Source organism: Haliotis rufescens, unplaced genomic scaffold, assembly GCF_023055435.1.
Source record: "Haliotis rufescens isolate VD_foot unplaced genomic scaffold, xgHalRufe1.0.p SCAF_8, whole genome shotgun sequence".
Lineage (NCBI taxonomy): Eukaryota > Metazoa > Mollusca > Gastropoda > Lepetellida > Haliotidae > Haliotis > Haliotis rufescens.
In genome coordinates, this window is record NW_025964372.1 from 34,749,283 (window position 1) to 34,771,927 (window position 22,645).

General features: G+C 39.3%; 1 protein-coding gene across 2 annotated transcripts in view; it reads right to left on the reverse strand.

The window, feature by feature from the left end:
- The window catches only part of LOC124141794 (band 7 protein AGAP004871-like), a 131,746-nt gene that overhangs the window by 13,096 nt on the left and 96,005 nt on the right, over positions 1–22,645 (reverse strand). For both annotated transcript variants that reach the window (XM_048388951.1, XM_048388952.1), the window contains exons 3-4: positions 18,321–18,393; positions 15,145–15,227 (exon numbers count right to left, since the gene is read on the reverse strand). In XM_048388951.1, coding sequence (XP_048244908.1) covers positions 15,145–15,227; positions 18,321–18,393 — 156 coding nt within the window. The remainder of the gene's footprint in view (positions 1–15,144; positions 15,228–18,320; positions 18,394–22,645) is intronic.

A 22,645-nucleotide genomic window follows, 5' to 3' on the forward strand; every position in this document is an offset into this window, starting at 1 on the left:
GACCAATTCTAACCCAGACCTCTATATGGGAGACAAGCATGGGTTGCTGAAGACCAATTCTAACCCAGACCTCTATGTGGGAGACAAGCATGGGTTGCTGAAGACCAATTCTAACCCAGACCTCTATGTGGGAGACAGGCATGGGTTGCTGAAGACCAATTCTAACCCAGACCTCTATATGGGAGACAAGCATGGGTTGCTGAAGACCAATTCTAACTTGGGTAGGATAATGGAGAACAGCTAGACAGTTACTACTTTGGTGAAACCCACGAGAATGTTGATGTCAGACCAGTAATAATCATGGGGGAAAGTAACTTGCCATTCATAAATAATACTGACATTACGACAGATTACTTCGAACAGTCTCAGCCTGCAGATAGGACAGCAGACCACTTACAGTTGGGTTTACTCCGCAATTATTGTTACACATGTCCCACAATGCAACGTTCTTGGATGCTGCATCCTGTCTCAGGGGAGCCTTCAACAAAACAAACTCTCAAGGGGAGACAATTATTGACCAAATTCTAGGATTCTTGGTTTCATTTTTTCCCCAGGTAAATTATAAACAGTAAAATATGGGTTAATTTTTTTATTAATTTCCATTAATAAAAAAATCTTGAATCAATAACACAATAATACAAACTTGACTATTTTCAAACTAAGCACTGTTCTAAAACACATGTAAGTGCTTCTTTCATTTTTTTGTGCAGCCTAATAACAAACAGGGCTGGGGCCTGACCCCCTACTACCCGACCCTTCCCAGGTACCTGCTGTAGGTCTCAAAGTTTCGTACAAAATGTCTGCTTGGGGATAGTTTTAACGGAGCCCTGGGTAAAAACTATTCGGATAGATGTATAAAATGATCTGGTCATGCATACAAAGAAGTTGCCTGAAGCTTTATCTTTATTCAAACACATAAAAATCAGAAGGAATGCGAGCATAGTAAAAAAAATGCTAACATTAGTGAATTTTTGTCATTAAATAATATATCACGTGACTAACCACGGGTCCAGGTAGTCCTGTGGGTACCAGGTCATAATCAGTACCCACCCAACCCAAGTACATGAGTTACCTGTCCCAGCCCTATAAAAAATGACATCAAAAATATTTATTCAACTTGCCTTTCAAGTATGACTGTTCATTAAAAATTATCCCTCTAGACACCATATCCCAAGTTCAATGAAGTCACTGTAACTGATTATTCTTAATTTATTTATTCGGTTGAAATTGACACGATTTCCAAACGTCACTGTCCCGGAGTTCTGATAAATGATGAATGGGGAACTAATACATCGGAAACTCATCTTCCTGATGAAGAGGAAGATGTCAGGCATGATGCATGGGGTTAGTTTACATGCTGACAAGGGGTCTCCTGCATCAGAACATTCAACTAGCAAAGGTCAGGAGCCATCTAGGGAGAGGATGACACAATACCCAAAACTAGAAACTGCTCAGGGAATATTTATTACACATTGTTGTGTAGTAACATAGTTATACCCTGCTTTGAGTCTTGTTGCCATGGTTTCCTTTGTTAACGAAAATAGGCGTATTGACCGATACATATTTCATTTTCACTAAAATGTTAGAAGTGTATGGTTCATGATGAAGCAGCTATTTTGCATTACCCCTTTCTCACAATTTGAGATGTGAATAAAAATCAGAGTCAGTAAAATGCAAATATTTTCCCACCAGGGACATGAACTTGGGGCCTTCTGACAGTCAAGTCACAACCATTGCTGCTCCTCCTCTGGGGAACAACTCAAAGGTTTAATGTCGGATAATGTCCTTACTCATTTCGTATGGAGGTAGTGTGTCACCAGGCATGTCTGTTTTCCATGCAACAAAATCAACTTTTCAGGGAATTTACAATAAACAACAGCTTTTAATTGTTGTCATATTTTATCCGGACAATAAACAGCTCAATTGTAGGAAAATAATAAACTGCATGCAATTGAATTAAACTTGACATGTTATTACTCAAAAGCATTGCCAAACCAAAAGTCTATTAAATTTGCCGTGGTTGATAATACTTTCTATATTTTTTAAGTAGGGCCACATCGCCATTATTAAGTTTTTTAACATGATCTGTGCATGTTGCACTGATGCCAAAACAGCCGCCATTTCAATGAGCCATACTTTCAAATGTAGATAATTCGGTATCATTGTAAAGCATGTGATTCTGGCAATCGGAGATTACATTTGTTTTGACTTCTGATCCCAAAGTAATTGACATGTCCCTGACAAAAAGGTACATGCAATTTTCCAGTCTCCTGGGTGAAAATTGACACGACATGCACTACTGTACTCCATAGATCTGCCCCAACTATTGTCGCGACACACAGTCTAACTCAACTCATCAATCTGCAAGTCAATTTGGTTTAGACTACCATGGACAATGAGAGTGTCTCTAGAAGTCTGAACTGTGAAGCAAGGGGAAATCTTTCAAACTTTATTATTCACTTTCCTTGAGTTTGTATCTACAAACAATTCAACTTATTTTTTTCCCATGGAAATTGTCTGTAAAAAAATCTTGTCTGTGGATTGAAAATTTAACATCTACAGGAGCAATGACTTTGGCACCACTGGATTTCAGATTTCACAGCTTCTGACTTTTCCAACACTGACTGCCAACAAGAGAGAGAGAGGGAGAGAGAGGGAGAGAGAGGGAGGGCTGGTCAATGAGAGAGAGAGAGAGAGAGCGAGAGAGAGAGAGAGAGAGAGAGAGACATGGCAAAGGTGGCGCAGAGCTTGCCACATCATGGTTTAACCCTGTTGCCATTGCTCACAAACCTCATCGTGTGATGCCACAGCACTTATAAATATACATGTCCAAGTTTGTGTCCATCTTCTCCATTTCACATTACATGTGTAAGTTAGTTTACTATAGATAAACATTCTATCCATATGTGGTTAAATTAGTTAAATATCTTCTAATTATATTTTTCATGCAAAACTGGTGACACGATAAATTTTCCACTATCCCTTCACGGCATAATATGGACTTAGCGCTGTAGTCAATGAGTATGTCAAGTGCAATAAATGATCCCTTCTGATCTCATCAGTTGAGATAAAATCATCTAGATTCGAAGACTACTGAACCAAATACCCTTAATGGAAACAACTGGATATTCTTTACAAAAGTCAAACCAAGAATTAAGTGTTGCTCCTTAAACTGACCACTTGCTCTTGCACAGCAATGAATGTGATGAACATTTTAATTTTATGAGGTAATTAACTGAATTAAAACAAAACTCATTACATCTTCAGTCATCTCCATGGACTTGTTTGAACCTGAAAGCTAATAAAGACACACAAAAATGATATGCCCCAAAACCCTTGTCAGAACCTGGGGCAAGGACAAATATATTCAACTCTTTTGGCACAATATTTTCTAACGGAACGGAACCTCCTGGTAATCAATTTTTGCCGATATGTGTCAAAAATGCCCTGATCCCTTAACAATAGAGCTGAATAATCCATCGAAGTATCCATTTCAATGTAAAGGAGCATATACGGCTAATTTCCGAACTGGTTGATGTAGCAATTTCAGCCTCTCAGACGTGATATACGTGATATATGCCCCATCTGCCCTGTTTCTCTTGCATCTATAGACTGCACCATTATCTCCAGACATGTGTATGATATCGAGTGATATCAGGTGATACGGCCACCTCCTGGACCATTTCCTTCCCTAAATGTACTATTTCCCTTCAGTTGTGATGTCAACCTCAATATCAACACAAATTTCAATCAAGACTTTCTCAATTCTTTTCCATTTTACAAAAAACAAGCGTCTGTTAACTTACACAATATTATAACTATATTACGGGCTGTGAGAGCAAACTGAATTTACAACTGCCTTGTAACTAAATTCACTTACCCATTCACAGCCTATATTCAGTGGGCAGCAGGTAGGATAGTGGGAAAAGTGTTGGCTCATTATTTTAGGAACTTGGGTTTGATTCCCAGTAATTCCCATAATAACAAAAAAAGTAACTGTTGTTCATATGAAGTGGTGTAAACTTCATGTCATTGAAACTACAACATTATATTTGGTTATTCTGATCAAAGTTTTGTCAAAACAGATTCACTGCCAAAAAACCTACTGGTAACTGGCAGAATGACACACCCTGAAAACAGGACGGTATAACAACTCAATTAACAATGTCAATATCGGGTGCGACCACAATTTGCGTTAATTTCAGAATAAATTTCCTCTTCTTTATACTATGTATTAAATTTAGTCACTGGGAGTGTATTGATATATCGAACTATCGCACCTGTCTGTGTGCTGGTTAGCTAGGATAACAACTTCAGATTAGTGGTACATTAAGCTATGGTTATAACAAACTCAAAGTGACCACTAATTTTATTTTGTTATAACTGTAGTTCATTATAAGCATAATGGACAGAACACAAAATAAGTTCGTTATATCTGTCATTTTTTTATAAGCGTGTTCGTCATAAACATATTTTACTGTTCTTCCCTTTGTTCGTTTGTTGTTTAATGCCACACTCTGCAATATTCACCAGAGTTCTTGAAATAATCGAGTCTTGACCAGACAATCCAGTGATTGGCATCATGAGCATTGATCCACACAATTGGGATACAATGACATGCATCAAACAAGTTAACGAGCCTGACCACCCAAACCCGTTAGTCGCCTCTTACGACAAGCAAGGGTTGCTCAGAAGATCAATTCCAACACGGATCTTCACGGGTCCATTTCTTAACTGAACTGTTAAGAAATAACTGATGCCTCAACACTATACAATTAATTCACTTGAAAAACATCAATTCCTGCAAACTGAACAAGTATTTCAGTGTTATATTTCACCGATTGCTCTGCCTAGCTCCGACATTATATCCCTCACTTTCATAATCAATATGTCTCTGCAAGTTCCCCCAGCTTCTCTGGGTTCAAGTTCCGCACACAGAAGATCACTCCTGGCACGGCATCACTTCCATGCAGGCTGATCCATCAACGGTAATTCAGTCTTCGTCTGTCTGTGTCTTCATCACACCGTGATTATCAACCAGTCAGTTACAATTGTGTTTAGCCAGGCATGGTAGTGTAACTGATCATAGCTTAAACACTGGGAAGTATCTACCTGGCAGCTAGTGTGAGGTTAGTGTACGTTGCCAGAATCATAGTAGGCTGGTTGATGGAAGAATTGGTTGGTTGGTTGGTTGGTTGGTTGTTTAACGCCGCACTCAGCAATATTCCAGCTATATGACGGCGGTCTATAAATAATCGAGTCTGGACCACACAATCCAGTGATTAATATCATGAGCATTGATCCACGCAATTGGGATCGATGACATGCATCAACCAAGTCAGCGAGCCTGACCACCCAATCCCGTTAGTCGCTTTTTACGACAAGCTTAGTCACCTTTTACGGCAAGCATGGGTTGCTGAAGACCTATTCTACCCCGGAATCTTCACGGGTCTGATGGAAGAAACCAATTCTGCTGTTTAGCGCAAATCAACTTTAAAAAGTAAAATTTTTATTATAAAAGATTAACATAAAAAGTCGTAATAAACAGCTTAGCTTTAATTAAAACTTTACTGTTTATAATTGTGTCAAAAGTCATATTTAACTAGATCTAAAGACACAAAAACCAGTCATTATTTCGTATTTGCAAAACATGAATTGCAGTAATGACATGAAAGCAGAATCAACTGTCCCCATGTTTCCCTACAGACTGATGATCCGCATTTATACCGAGACAATTTTGCATTTGACAGCTTGTCCGCTAATCGTGTGAATTTTCTACTAAGCCAAAAACATAATGACTCCTAGTCAAGGCCCCAAATTTTACTGACTAATGACTTGTGATCTCAACCATCAGGATCCTCATTACTGACAAATGACTTGTGACCTCCCCCTTCAGGACCCTCATTACTGACAAATGACTTGTGACCTCCCCCTTCAGGACCCTCATTACTGACAAATGACTTGTGATCTCCTCCTTCCAGACCCTCATTACTGTTTCATAATGACTTGTGACCTTCCCCTTTCAGGACCCATTATTACTAACGAATGACTTGTGACCTCCCCCTTCAGGACCCTTATTGCTGACGAATGAGTTGTGACCTTGCCCTTTCAGGACCCTCATTACTGACAAATGACTTGTGACCTCCCCCTTAAGGACCCTCATTACTGATGAATGACTTGTGACCTTCCCTTTCAGGACCCTCATTACTGATGAATGACTTGTGACCTCCCCCTTCAGGACCCTCATTACTGATGAATGACTTGTGATCTCCTCCTTCCAGACCCTCATTACTGACGAATGATGTGTTACCTCCACCTTCTGGACCCTCATTACTGATGAATGACTTGTGACCTCTCCCTTCTGGACCCTCTTGATAACAGACCCTGCCCATGCTGCTGGCATGTTTCCTTTGGGTTCAAGCTTTTCACCCATAGCTTAACTGTCAAATTTAATTTTGTTTTCTATTATTTAAGAGATAAAATCCCAAGGAATGTTGTTCACAGATAATTAAAGCACTTATCCCACTCAGCCCCTTCCTATAACCCATTCCTGAACCAATATTTGGATATATTTCTCTTGTTGATCAGCCGAACCAACGTTCAGCAACAGACAAAACAAAAAGCTGTCTCTGACATACTTTTTCAAACCAGGTATCGATTAAATTTTAAAACACTATTTCGGAGGAAATTAAATTTTTGATTAAGGCTAGACCAAGTTTTGGTTATTATATTATGGACCCGCCAAAAGAATTTTTAAAAATGATGATAATGTTTAATAATTCACCGACAACACTAAAATATTGATTCATTTCTCAATGAAAGGGAAGCAACTCTTCCACAATTGCCACTTGGCATCAGCAGAAGTGTAAATAATTTCATACTGGATGAGTGCTGCATTTCTTAAATCAAATCACTGTTTGCTTACTTCTGTCGTATGACCATTTTTCATAAATGAAAATGGCGCCAACCGTGGCCAGTGGTAGTTTGTGAAGTAGAAATTGTTGGCATTTCTCCTACAATTTAGGACAATGTCAACAAAGAGTTTTACTTTGCTCACAAAACAAAACAGCTTTCTAATTATGAAAAAATTTGCACTGAAGACCATGTGTGCCCCCCTTTTTAAAAATCTTGGACTTCTGAGCTGAAACTTAATTGTGCATATTTATAACACAAAACTACATTTTCACTCCCGGTCAATGGATCAGTGTGCATCTGAATTTCATTCTCAGCTCCCTGGGGAGAATACAACCCAAGGTGCCTGTGAGGCACTAGAAGGTTAACAGTCACATTACCATCTCATCCTACCATGTACCCATTCACTGCTGGGTGAACAGAGGCACATTTCAAACAAAGTGACTTGCCTAAGGAGACACCAGATGTGCTACATGACCCTCATTTATGAGCTTCAGTCCGGGGCAGGACTTAAGCCCAAGAATGAATGATGCAGCTTCCACATGACTTACGGCTTCAAGATTTTTGCTTGTTTGTTGTTTAACGCCACACTCAGCAATATTCCAGCCATATGACGGTGGTCTGTAAATAATCTAGTCTGGACCAGACCATCCAGTTATTGACATCATGAGCATCGATCCATGCAATTGGATACGATGACATGCATCAACTAAGTCAGCGAGCCTGACCACCTGATCCTGTTAGTTGCCTCTTATGACCACCATCGTCGCCTTTTAAGGAAAGTATGGGTTGCTGAAAGCCGGGTCTTCAAGGGTAGTATATGATTGGGACTTTAATGCAACTAACCAGAGTGACAGTGAAAGAACCAATTCATTCATTTACTATAGGGTCCATATAGCTGACAGGATGATACCAGACAGAGTGACCAGTCATCATTCAGAGACATCGGATTCCTTGTCAAGCCCTGTCCACACTTTCTATAAACTAATAGAGGATCTGGAGGCTGTTTGGAAATGAGAACAGAACAACTGATGTTATTGTTTGACTAAAGAAACACATCTTAAGATAAACTAATAATCTTCTTCATAATCAAAAGAGAATGAGTTTTGATCCCAGCTTATAAAATAAGTTTATACCCCTGACACAAACCACACCAAGTATTTGCAAGCTTCCCTCCTGATGCAGTTCCCAGTGGATGACGTGACTGACTGACTGACTAGGTTCCCCACAAGTCTGTTCGTATTGATTGCTGGATGGCCTTCACAAAATAGTATAACCCTTGTATCCCATGCAGTACTTGTCACACCATTGTGTTCCTCACACTGCCGTGCAACAAGTTCTATGTTCACTCTTCCTCGAAATATCTTTTCAAACAGGTAATAACATTCATATAAAACCCCTTCTGTAAGTATCTTCCCAATCATGTTAAAACATTAATATTCAACTCCTTCTGGAAATATCTACCCAAACATGTTATAACATTCATACTTTACCCCTTCTGGAAATATCTGCTCAAACATCTTATAATATTCATATGTAAGCCACTCGGGAAATATCTTTCCAAACATGTTATAACATTCATATTCAACCCCTTCTGGAAATATCTTCCCAAACATGTTATAACATTTATATTCAACCCCTTCTGGAAATATCTTCCCAAACATGTTATAACATTCATATTCAACCCCTTCTGGAAATATCTTCCCAAACATGTTATAACATTCATACTTAACCCCTTCTGGAAATATCTTCCCAAACATGTTATAACATTCATATTTAACCCCTTCTGGAAGTATCTTTCCAAACATAAGTAATACCACTCATAAACCATGGTTACAGCATTGTGTTGATCACATGCTGCCATGGTATGAGTTATATTTAACCCCTTCCCCAGAGACTACACTCTCCAATGTTTCTGCGAAGCGTGTAATTGGTTTGAGCTGTGCCCTCCCGAAATACAACTTTGTAATCTTCTTTTTCTGTCAAGAAGTATCCTTCAATTCATATCAGGCAGGTGAAGGTCACCTGAGAGAGACATTGAAGTAGTCGTTGCCAGATGATGAGAAGAAAGGTAAATACTTTGTTATTTAATGCAGCTGCAAACAATATGATGGCGTACTTACATGACAATCACTGTATACTCTGTGTGTTTGTTTTCTAAATAGGTCTTATTCATGTTTCAAGAATTAGTTATTTCCATAATTCTATGATCACAACCTGTGCAAAAAAATAAGCCCAAACCTGTCTTTTGACACCAATTTCAGTTGATTTTTATGTTAACAAAGACTTGTGGGCTGTGTTTTACATGTTCAGCACAAATTACCCTGGGTAGGATTGAGCGAGCGAGTGAGTGAGTGAGTTGGGTTTTACGCAGATTTTAGTATTATTGCAGTGATATCAATATGACCTCACTCATTGTACCCGTGTGGGGAATCAAACCCAAGCCTTTGTCATGATGAGCAAATGCTTCAATCACTAGTCTTATCTATCCCACCTCCCCTGCACAAACAAGGAAAATGGCACCTTCTGTGACATCACTAGGAACCAGAGTTGATCAAGCGTAATACTAAAAGTAGCAAACAGCGCCACAGGGAACTCACTGGAACAAGACGATTCTCCAGACAGCAATGAAAGTCAACAATTTCACTCATTTTTTTACACTTCTAATCTCACATATTTTACCTCTTTCTGCTGATGTAACTAACATAATTAAATATTTCATATTTTCCAAAAGCTCACAACCTTCCTAATGGAAGTTGTGAAGAATGGTAGATAAGAATTTAGACTTTATCATGCAACTGAAGAATGGTAGATAAGAATTCTTTATCATGCAACTGAAGAATGGTAGATAAAAATTCTTAATCATGCTACTGAAGAATGGTAGATAAAAATTACACTACCGGAAGATTGTACACATGAATTCTTTATTGTGCTACATAAGGATAATAGATATGAATTCTATGTTACCGAAACACGGTAGATATGCATTCTATATTACACAGCCAAAGAATGGTAGATATGAATTCTATGTTACCGAAACACGGTAGATATGCATTCTATATTACACAGCCAAAGAATGGTAGATATGAATTCTATGTTACCGAAACATGGTAGATATGCATTCTATATTACACAGCCAGAGAATGGTAGATATGAATTCTATGTTACCGAAACACGGTAGATATGCATTCTATATTACACAGCCAGAGAATGGTAGATATGAATTCTATGTTACCGAAACACGGTAGATATGCATTCTATATTACACAGCCAGAGAATGGTAGATATGAATTCTATGTTACCGAAACACGGTAGATATGCATTCTATATTACACAGCCAGAGAATGGTAGATATGAATTCTATGTTACCGAAACACGGTAGATATGCATTCTATATTACACAGCCAGAGAATGGTAGATATGAATTCTATGTTACCGAAACACGGTAGATATGCATTCTATATTACACAGCCAGAGAATGGTAGATATGAATTCTATGTTACCGAAACATGGTAGATATGCATTCTATATTACACAGCCAAAGAATGGTAGATATGAATTCTATGTTACCGAAACATGGTAGATATGCATTCTATATGACACAGCCAAAGTATGGTAGATATGAATTCTATGTTACCGAAACATGGTAGATATGCTTTCAATATTACACAGCCAAAGAATGGTAGATATGAATTCTATGTTACCGGAACATGGTAGATATGCTTTCTATATTACACAGCCAAAGAACGGTAAATATGAATTCTATGTTACCGAAACATGGTAGATATGCTTTCTATATTACACAGCCAAAGAACGGTAAATATGAATTCTCTATTATGCATTCGAAGAAAGGTACATATGAATTCTATAAAATGCTTCTGAAGAATGGTACATATGAATTCTATAAAATGCTTCTGAAGAATGATAGATATGAATTTTATATTATGTTACCAAAAAATGGTAGATATGAATTCTATAAACTGCTACTGAAGAACATCTCAGCTATGAATTCTATATTATGCTACAGTAAAGTGGTAGATATGAATTCAATATTCTGCTGATGTGGTCTTCCGGAGAATGACCTGGAGGAAGCAGGTGCCCCTTGAGGACAACATCAGGTGGCTGACCACAGGTCACTCAAGGCACTGAACTAACACAATTAAGTCCTGCCCAGACCTACTTTCAAGGCCCTCCTAACCATTTGAATATAAAGAAGCATTATCAAAATTGTTGTAAGAAATATCCTGTTTAAAGCTACCAAGTGCAAAAGAATAGTTTAATTGCGATATAAATGAAGAAACTTATATTATCATCACAGCAGCGGTTTGCAGAAGAATCACCGCACATTCGGTCATATCTGTTAAATTCTGCATTTCACCAAAACATGGCTGACAGTAGCGGAGAAGAGAAACAGGAAGTGTTTTAATCAATGCTTGTTTTCAGTGAATGTAATTCTTATTAAGAAGTTTATGCGCATTGAACGTATTCCCCTTTGATACAGATTATTCAATTTATTTATTTTGCATGCATTATTGATGTTCTTTGATGGGAGTCGACTGGAAACATTATACCATTATCAGATCCTGATGTGACTGTTTTGGCTGCAACACAGTTGCCAAGATTGCTGGGATCTGGTGGACATCTTCAGCGTGTTCGGAGACCATACCTGACTACTGTCCATTTATTTGCAATAACTGATACAAGAAGACACGTCTCCCACATCAGATAACAAATTCTGATGCATATGAATACTGGTTGCTGAATGCCATGCATTTTATGCTTAATAAGAAAAGATTTCGAGTCAGACTAAACAAAAGAAAATTTCTTTGCTTGTCACTTATTTATTTATCGCTGTCATTTCTCGTACAGTTTTCCCGGAAAAGGTGTTGTCAATTAGCTACAATCGGCTTTTGACAGACACAGCCAACCCTATTCCACTCCGTTTGACCAAGTTTCCCATAGCAGCAGTGCATGAATACCTTTACCAACCGCTGTCAAAACCGATAGTGTTTCCTTTCGTTGGAATATTAAATGCATTCGGTTCCAGTAGCTATGCTACCAGTACACTTTCATTATAAACCTATTCAACACTTCTTATTCAAATAGAAAGGAGGGCCTGACCTTAGTCCAACCCGTAATGGTCAGTACCTTTCTAAATAAAGTAAAGAGTGAGTGAGTGAGTTGGGTTTAATGCCGCTTTTAACAGTATTCCAGTTATATCATGGCTTGTCAGCTAAATGTGGTGTGGGAGGAAAGCCCGAAGTGATGCAAGTCTCAGACGTTTACCACTTCGGTGAAACCCACGAGCACAGATATGGTGCTGACAAACCTAGAAACATAATCGGGGTGAACCAGAATTCGAACCCACAATCATAGGTTTCTGGCGTGGCCAAGGAATGCATCTCTGCACAGTGAATCGCAGCGCCTTAGATGACTGGGCCACCCATGCCCCCAATACAGTAATGAATCCATGCATGGTCTCATGTTTGATTAAACACTTCTGTGTTGACGAACAAATATAAAGATGAGTCCTTTAAATTATATGTACAAATAAGTAGGTTTCCAAGTTAAATACACAAAATGCATTATGGAAATTAGTATAATCAAAGCAGAATCAGGAATATAATGTAACTGTAATTTCATAAATTTGTTTCACTCGCATGAAACTTTAAAGCATGATATCCCCTGTATCACTTGACCCAAGACACAAATCTTGCTTATCACTGGGTATTTAAGTCTTTTATATATATATATAGATGATTTATGTTTCAATTCAGTTTTGTAACCCGAGCCTATGTAAATATAAAACATCGTAGCTACAGAATAACCAGTCTTAATTTCCCAAGAAACAGATTCCAGTGAAAAATATACGAATGGATCATTGAAAATCAGAGACGACACCAGGCATTTACACAAACCTAAAAACCATTGCACTAATGTAGAAATGACTATGAACAAGTAGCAGCCATTGTGTTGGCACTGCTCTTCTGCAGTGTCTGTGATTTAACACCCATCGAACAGTCAGCGATGCAGATGGCAGCAGATTGATAGTATTGACCAATGTGCTCATCTGAACACAAGATCAGACAAACCACATGATTCCAGACATGTACAAGATCAGTTACAAGAATCTCAGAGTCAATATCTTCAGACTAAGACTACAAGAAAAGATGTCATTATTTACTGCTCAAAACAAGTACTGGAATCAGCCTTGCATTAACCATGTAATACAAGACTGCATAATTCTTGTTTGAAGTGCCAAGTCATTGATTGGCTAATGAACCAATAGAGTAAAAAAGGCTAGGTCAGTGAGAAGCACTTCCAGGAACTAAACCATTATGGCACCAATGTCCTGCCGAGTGATGTGGTAACAGGAATCTTTGGCCTGATAATGTTGGAAGATGATAGGTAACTGGTGATAACGATGAATCAATGAGTAAAGAAGTCATCCCCTGTCAGTAACGATGCTTTATCATTGCCAAATCATTGATGTTTCGATTTATCATTCCCTACCATCAACTACAATTACCAAGCCAATACACAACAAGAGAAAGACAACTGAACATGATGAGGAAGGCTTACTGGTAAAGGGGCCACCTGGTCGGTATTGACTTAAGAGTGGAAACATAATAGAAATTGTAGCGGGATCAAGAGGGGTATAAAACCTAACGAGGTATGCATAAAACCCCATGTATCCCTTGTGATCCTGTAATAATGAATTTATCTTACCGACATGTTTTAATGTGACATTGTAAATAAATTAACACAAATTCAAAATTGATAGAGAACAGCTGTTCGATATAGCTGAGGAAAAGCGTGCAGCTTTTCACATTGAAGCAGGGTATAAGGGATTTATTCTGCCTCTCAGAAATCCACGTGCAGACTGCATTGCTCGTGGCGGGGTGTGAGAGATTTATTGCCCCGCTGAGAAATTTATTACCTTCCGAGGCGGGTTACACAGTATTTTATCAAGATCACGTGGACCAATCAGATCTCATCTCAGACATGGAGGTATGATAATCTACAATGTCATCCCTCCAATATAACAAAACAAAATGAACGGAATCAAGCTTTAAAACAGACAATATCAAGTAATTGTTTTCTCTCATATAGCACACAAACATTAATCATTCAATTAATGATTCTCCTTAACGGTGTTCGACCATGTGGTCCCTTTGCTGGTAGCCTTCGCTGTATTATTGTCATGTTGCGACCATACATGTTTCTACTATATATATCTTGAAGCTGAAAACATGGAGCAGTGAAAATGGTTTGAAAGTCTTGTCGATCCTCCTGCCACTGTAGTGTCAGCAAGCTCTCTCCAACAAACCACCAAGGGTTTTTTCTGTGCCATATACTCCAAAAACAAACATGCAATGTCAAATGTGCAAACTGTGAAGGCTCTAAGAAACTACAAAAAGTTTGGCAATGATTTCCCAGAAGAAAACATATGACATGTATGCAAACAAGGTTATGATGTTTCAGATCAATGGTTGAGTGGTTGAGTGGTTGAGTGGTTGAGTGAGTGAGTGAGTGAGTGAGTGAGTGAGTGAGTGGGCATTTCAGTGAATGATTGAGTGTGTGGGTGTTTTAGTGAGTGGTGAGTGAGTGAGTGAGGTCAGGTCACTACGCTGAGCTCTGTAATTGGTGAGTGTGTGAATGGGTGTTTGAGTGAGTGAGTGAGTGAGTGAGTGAGTGAGTGTGGTGAGTGAGTGTGGTGAGTGAGTGAGTGAGTGAGTGAGTGAGTGAGTGAGTGAGTGAGGTGAGTGAGTGAGTGAGTGAGTGAGTGAGTGAGTGAGTGAGTGAGTGAGTGAGTGAGTGAGTGAGGTCTGAGGCATTATTTATCATTATCATTCCATCCACACTTAACATTTTTCTATCGGGTTCCTCTCATCTAACTATAATATTTCCCCTCTCACCTCTCAATACCTTATAACAACAAGGTTCAGCATCTTCAGTACTTGCAACCTTCAACACTGACACAAATCCCTGACAACTGGAATCTGTCAGTTTATTGTTTAAAGGACACTCTAGAGATTCCACAGATTCACAAATTTGTTAAATGTCACCTCTAAGTGGAACTGAATATTTTCTCCTTCAAAATGGCAAAAGTAAAACAGTTCTCAAAGACATATCAACCAACATGATTCATGCAGGCAACTGGTAATATTTAATAAGTAAAATATCCCTTGAGAAATAAAACATGAACAGAAGGCATGAATTTTTGCTTACCTCTTGAGGGGGGACGTCAAATGATATTGTTCTTAAATCCACTTTGGTGTACTGTTCTATGCATGGCAGTACAAAAAATATTCCTGCAAGCAAAAAATACACATGTCGTTAAATATAATTATGTCTGATTTATAAACTTTAAAAAACTGATTTTCATTTTAGCTGACATTGAGTGCCATAACAGTGTGTTTGCAAATGACACTTTCAGTGGTATTTCATTTCTATCACGTGTCAGCTTCAGTTAGACAAGCCAAAAGTGAAGTAGGTAATTTGTACACATCTAACACTAAGGTGAAACTGACATTATTGGTAAGACCTTGATAGACGGAGAATTAGAGTGAGTGAGTATGGTTTTATGCTGTACATGTATTTGCAATATTCAAGTAATATCACGGCGGGGGACACCAGAAATGGGTTTTACACATTGTACCAATGTGGGGAATCGAACCCAGGGCTCTGGTGTGACGTGTAAGCACCTTAACCACTGGACTACCTTACAGCCCCCAGAGAATTAGAAGCAAGGCAAATCTCTGATTTCAACCTATGACCAGAGCATCCTTGCACTGAAAAGGCATATAACTCTGCACAGCCAATCAAGCAATAAATGAATGTTCTAATAGTTTCATTGGTTGATAGGCATTACTGAGAAGGTGACGGATGACAAGATAGACACAATTTCATGGATAACAACTTCTTTAATACCGTAAAAAGCGACGTTTCGATATAGATCCTTATACCGTTGTCTTGCTTGTCTATCTTGTAATAGTTTCATGATAAATATTGTCAAAGTTATTTGCAGTTATTATGACTTTAAAAAAAAATCCAAAATCAAAGGGAAGAAATGAATTTAACTCACAAGATTACCATTTTCACAGGTTTGTTTTTTCCCATTTTCACACTTGATGGCATTCCAACTTGTCAAGTGTTGTGTTTTTTATTGCATCCCACTTATGACCCAAGGAAATTCATGTATATTTGTTTTTCAATGATTTGTTTTCAACCTTTGATACAAGTCCCTTAACCCGAGGGCTAAATGAAACATAAAATAATTTTCCCTATTAATAAAAACAAACATTGTCCTATCATCCAAAACCTGTCCTGCAGGAACACACTTGAAAACATTTCATTCTGATTGAAGGCAAAATGAATGTCTGATCCTGATCCTGGGATGATGCCACTTGACCCTAAATAACTGTCCATTGCCAGCAGCAATTACTCAAAACATTTTCGCTCCAACTAATATTTGTAATTTTTTCACTAAGGAGGGTATTTTCTCAAGATCAATATAAAACATCATTTTGATACATTTTAAATATTGTATATTTTTACCATTCCAAAAACAAGAGGGGTGCCGTGATTCGCTGTGTAGAGCTGCGTCCCTTGGGCACGCCAGAAACCTATGATTGTGGGTTCAAATCCTGGTTCGCCCCGATTGTTTCTAGGTTTGTCAGCATCATACCCGTGCTCGTGGGTTTCACTGAAGCGCTAATCATCTGAGACCTGCATCACTTCAGGCTTTCCTCCCACATTATTTTGACACGCCATGATATAACTGGAATACTGTTAAAAGTGCCGCAAACCCAACTCACTCACTCACTCCAAAAACAAGCACTTTCAATTTGACACAGATGTCTGTCAGGCTTGACAGTTCCCATCCACATACCAAAGTTTCTTCTAATAATGTCCAATTCTAAAGTCAGGACATATATTTTTATAAAAGATCACTTTCACTCACTAACTAGACACTCAGGTATACAGCTACCCACCCAACCAACCAAACTCATCCACCCATCCACCCATCTACTCACTCACTCACTCACTACACACTCATGTATACAGCTACCCACCCAACCAACTAATCTCATCCACCCATCTGCTCACTCACTCACTCACTACACACTCACGTATACAGCCACCCATCCACCCAACCAACTAATCTCATCCACCCATCTGCCCACTCACACACTCACTACACACTCACGTATACAGCCACCCATCCACCCAACCAACCAAACTCATCCACCCATCCACCCATCTACTCACTCACTCACTACACACTCATGTATACAGCTACCCACCCAACCAACTAATCTCATCCACCCATCTGCTCACTCACTCACTCACTACACACTCACGTATACAGCCACCCATCCACCCAACCAACAAAACTCATCCACCCATCTGCCCACTCACACACTCACTCACTAACTAACTACACACTCAGGTATACAGCCACCCACCCAACCAACCAACCAAACTCATCCACCCATCTGCTCACTCACACACTCACTCACTAACTACACACTCAGGTATACAGCCACCCACCCAACCAACCAACCAAACTCATCCACCCATCCGCCATTTGCTCACACACTAACTACACACTCAGGTATACAGCCACCCATCCAACCAAACTCATCCACCCATCCACTTATCTGCTCACTCACTCACTCACTACACACTCATGTATACAGCTACCCACCCAACCAACTAAACTCATCCACCCATCTGCTCATTCATTCACTCACTACACACTCACATATACAGCCACCCACCCACCCACCCACCCACCCATCTGCTCACTCACTCACTCACACACTCAGGTATACAGCCACCCACCCAACCAACCAAACTCATCTACCCATCCGCCCATCTGCTCACTCACTCAATCACTAACTACACACTCAGGTATACAGCCACCCACCCATCCAACCAAACTCATCCACTCATCCACCCATCTGCTCAATTGCTCAATCACTAACTAGGGGACCGTCTCTGTGGTCTAGTGGTAGAGCGTCTACCTGGAGAGCGGAAGGTCGGTGGTTTAAAACCCTGGCCGCAGCTTACCCAAAGACGCTAAAAGATGTTACTTGTTGTTAACCTTTCTGGCTCTTGGTATAAAGGGGATAAAACAAGGACTGGGCCTTCTGTGTAATAAGCGAATGTTTAAGCAACTAGGCCATGCAACCACCACCACCCATCAGTTCAGAGGGAGAAGCGTTAAGCAAGGACAAACGATAATTTTCATCCACTTTTGATAAAATGGAGGCAAGGATTCTCACTGTGATTTGGATACTTCTGTTATTCTTGTTGACACCTGGCCGAGGCAAATAACTGTATGTCTTGAAATAATTACCAAAGAAAATTTGGCTTAAATATATTGTGCAGTAGTTTACCTGGCCCCTTTGCCCCTCCAGACAACAGACGACCCAGTCGGAAAATCACAGCTCTTTCATACTCTTGGACAACCTGAAAGACATAAACCGATTATCAAAAACATATCAGGAACCTGGTACTTGGTGAGAGAATACCTACATGTATACATATATTGGTTGATGTCCTGTCATCGGACCCCAACAGTGGGGATCAGAGCTCATTTCATAGCTGAAATGGATAGAATTATCATTAAACCTCCTGCATGTTATTAGAAATGAGCAGGCCACTGTGATTTGATATTGCCTTCATATTGCTTGATGATATTGCCATTATCACGCCCGTTGTTAGGTGACGTCATATTGATGTTCAATAGTGACGTCATCTGGTTTGTTCAATGACATTTCCATATTTGCAAACGTGGGTCAGTGGCATTTGTTGTGTATTGATTGCAGTTAATGTTTAAAAACCTGTATTGTTGTTTATTTTTATTTGATAACAAATTCTATCCATTTTTATAAGCTATAATAACGTCTTTTGGTATGATGCGGCCGGGGATCGAACTCCGGACCTTCTGCTCTCCGGGCGGACGCTCTACCACAAGACCACGGAGGCGGTCGAGTGAGCGAGTGAATGAGTGAGTATGGTTTTACTCCGCTTTTAGCAATGTTCCAGCAATATCATGGCGGGGGACACCAGAAATGGGCTTCACACATTGTACCCATGTCAGGAATCGAACCCGGGTCCTCGCTTTAACCACTAGGCTCCCCGACCACCCCTTTTTCAGCATGGAGAAAGTGACCAAATATAGCATACAACAGTCAAATCAAAATGAATTCATGTACAAAAAATTATATATACCATATTTTCTTGAGTATAGTGCGCACCCATGTATAATGCGCACCCCCCTCTAGCGGGTTCAATATTTTGGAAAAAAAGAAATTTGAATATTATGCGCAGAAAAAATTTACACCGTACCCTTTCAGCGAAGTCCGGCAAAAGAACGGGTGCTGAGAAACTTCGTCAGTACAAATTCGAAATTTGAGATAAAAAATCACCAGACATGTTTATTTAACGTTTAAATAGTATTTATTGTTCTGCTAGGCATTGTTTTATATCTAGGGATTAAGATCACCTTGTGTATTTTCTCGTAAACTAAGCCGGAAACAGCAATCAGCTGTACACACGTTTTCTTGGAATCGACCGGTGATTCGGTCAAGACACACCCAATGATATAACTTTATAGGATTTTTAATGCAAGGATCGGCAACAATTGTATCTGAAACTATTTTTTTTATCAGGAATAATATATTCCATTATTTTCTTAATTATATGCAGCCTTTACTAAACATATTTAAAATAATGATAACCCTAAGCGAAGCAGCTGATCGCTATTGCCGGGTATTATTTTTTACATGGAACCAGTCTGACCTGTCACCGTCAAGGCTCACGCGCACGTGATCGCGTGATCGCGAGAATTTCATGTTGACATAGAATCGTCAAACAAAAACAAATATGACTTTTAACGAGTCAAAGTATGTCATTTATGATATATGTATCCATTCTCTGTCAACTAAAGTTCGTTTCAAGGCGTCAATAGCGGTAATCTGACCGTGGTTGCTGTTAATAACGGTGAGTTGTGCGATCTTCCGATCGCTTCACACACGATTTCGCCGAAATTAATAAAAACAATATTATGAGGAATTTTGAATAAAATTAATGAAATAAGTTACAAACATAAGTTCAGATATACAAAGAACACTTTTTATAGCCAGACAGTGTAATTACATGATTATTTTGCGTACTTTAGTATGGATTTGTTGACATGGTATTTCCGGTGTTTCGTGCTCACGGTAATGTCTTCCCATTGGGGAAAAAAACATCCAAACTCATAATTCGTGTATAATGCGCACCCCTTTCTACACAGCTGTGTTTTTTCGAAAATAAGTGCGCACTATACTCAAGAAAATACGGTATATATTATATCTATATAAACCAATATACAAACAATTTGTGGTGTAATGAAGGACTGCTTATATCACCATGTGCACCATCAGTGCCAACACAAGTGATCCTGTGAACCTTTGGTAGATCAAGATCAACCATTGCATATATCACCATGTGCACCGTCAGTGCCAACACAAGTGATCCTGTGAACCTTTGGTAGATCAAGATCAACCATTGCATATATCACCATGTGCACCATCAGTGCCAACACAAGTGGTCTTGTTAACCTTTGGTAGATCAAGATCAACCATTGCATATATCACCATGTACACCATCAGTGCCAACACAAGTGATCCTGTGAACCTTTGGTAGATCAAGATCAACCATTGCATATATCACCATGTACACCATCAGTGCCAACTCAAGTGGTCCTGTTAACCTTTGGAATATCAAGTAGAAGCATTGCTTATATCACCATGCGCACCATAAGTGCCAATATATGGGTTCTTGAGAACATTTGGTAGATCAAGTCCAAGCATTGCATGTATCACCATATACACACCATCAGTGCCAAAACATGCATTCCTCTGAACATTTGGTAGATCATGTAGAAGCATTGCATATATCACCATATACACCATGAGTGCCAAAACATGCATTCCTCTGAACATTTGGTAGATCATGTAGAAGCATTGCATATATCACCATATACACACCATCAGTGCCAAAACATGCTTTCCTCTGAACATTTGGTAGATCATGTAGAAGCATTGCATATATCACCATATACACCATCAGTGCCAAAACATGCTTTCCTCTGAACATTTGGTAGATCATGTAGAAGCACTGCTTATATCACCATATACACCATCAGTGCCAAAACATGCATTCTTCTGAACATTTGGTAGATCATGTAGAAGCATTGCATATATCACCATATACACACCATCAGTGCCAAAACATGCATTCCTCTATACATTTGGTAGATGACACTGAAGCAGTGGACTGAGAGTAATCGGTTCCTGTCAGCACCTGCAGCGCCATCAGTCCACCATAGAGTGGTTATGTTTAACACTGTTAATCAGGGTAAATCAAGACTCAAATCAACAACTGCTGCATCCTCACATGGCCAATTGTGTCACCTTAGATGACCAATGCCCTGTACTATGCCTAGTGCCTACAGTATGCTCTTGTTTATGGCACATTCATGATTCAACATGTCCATTGCAAGAGAATATATATGCTTTGTCTGAAAAGGGATTATGAAAAATACATATAATTTTTAGAATATCTTACATCAATATACTTCATCTGCGAAAGTTATACTAAAATGAACTCTATAAGTGGTAAGGTACCCTTCAGAAGTGAGTGAGTGAGTGAGTTGGGTTTTACTCCGCTTTTAGAAATATTCCAGCAATATCACAGGGGGAACACCAGAAATACCTTCATGCCCAACTGGGGCGGTCGGGTAGCCTAGTGGTTAAAGCGTTTGCTCGTCATGCCGAAATCCCGGGTTCGATTCCCGACATGGGTACAATGTGTGAAGCCCATTTCTGGTGTCCCCCGCCGTGATATTGCTGTAATAGTGCTAAAAGCGGCGTAAAACCATACTCACTCACTCACTCATGCCCAACTCTTCAGAAGATACAAATGCACTTGCCCCTTGTTACAGAAAGAATGGGCTAATACCATCGCTCAGATAATAGTGTCAGAACATACCTTGGGTATCCACATACTCAAGGAAAGTGTACAACCCAGTGACCCTACGAAGGGGAACACACATTCTCTCATCAAATTACACATCGTCCAAACATGAGGAGAGCTTACTACAAATCCCATTTTCTCCACACCTTGAGCAAAACTCCAATTATCTTTGGCCTCATAATGAGATTTTTTTCTCAATAGATTTTCAAACACTAAACGGATCATGCGTGCACGTCACTGTCGCAACCTTGATTAGTAGGGTAACAGATTCTCTAGGGTTGCCGTTATTTACGGGAGTTGCCACGATGTTAGCAGAATGGTAATTAGTTGAGCTTCTTGTAATTTATTAACATGTGTTCCTAGAAGTCACAGGGGGTTAAAGAAACTTATAGTGCCACAAGACAGTCACTAAGTGCCAAAAGAAAACCATACCACCACAAGACAATCATTACGCCACAAGACAATCATTATGCCACAAGACAATAGTTGCATTACAAGACATTCATTGCTCCACAAGACAATCACAGCGCCAAGTGGCAATCATTGCACCGCTGGTCAATCCTTGTACAAGACAATCATTTTTCCACATGACAATCATTGTGTAACAAGTCAATCATTATGTGATCAGTGATGACACTGGGTTTTCGCAAAATGAGTAAGTACCTCGAAGGTCACTTTCAAATTTTTGAAAACTTGT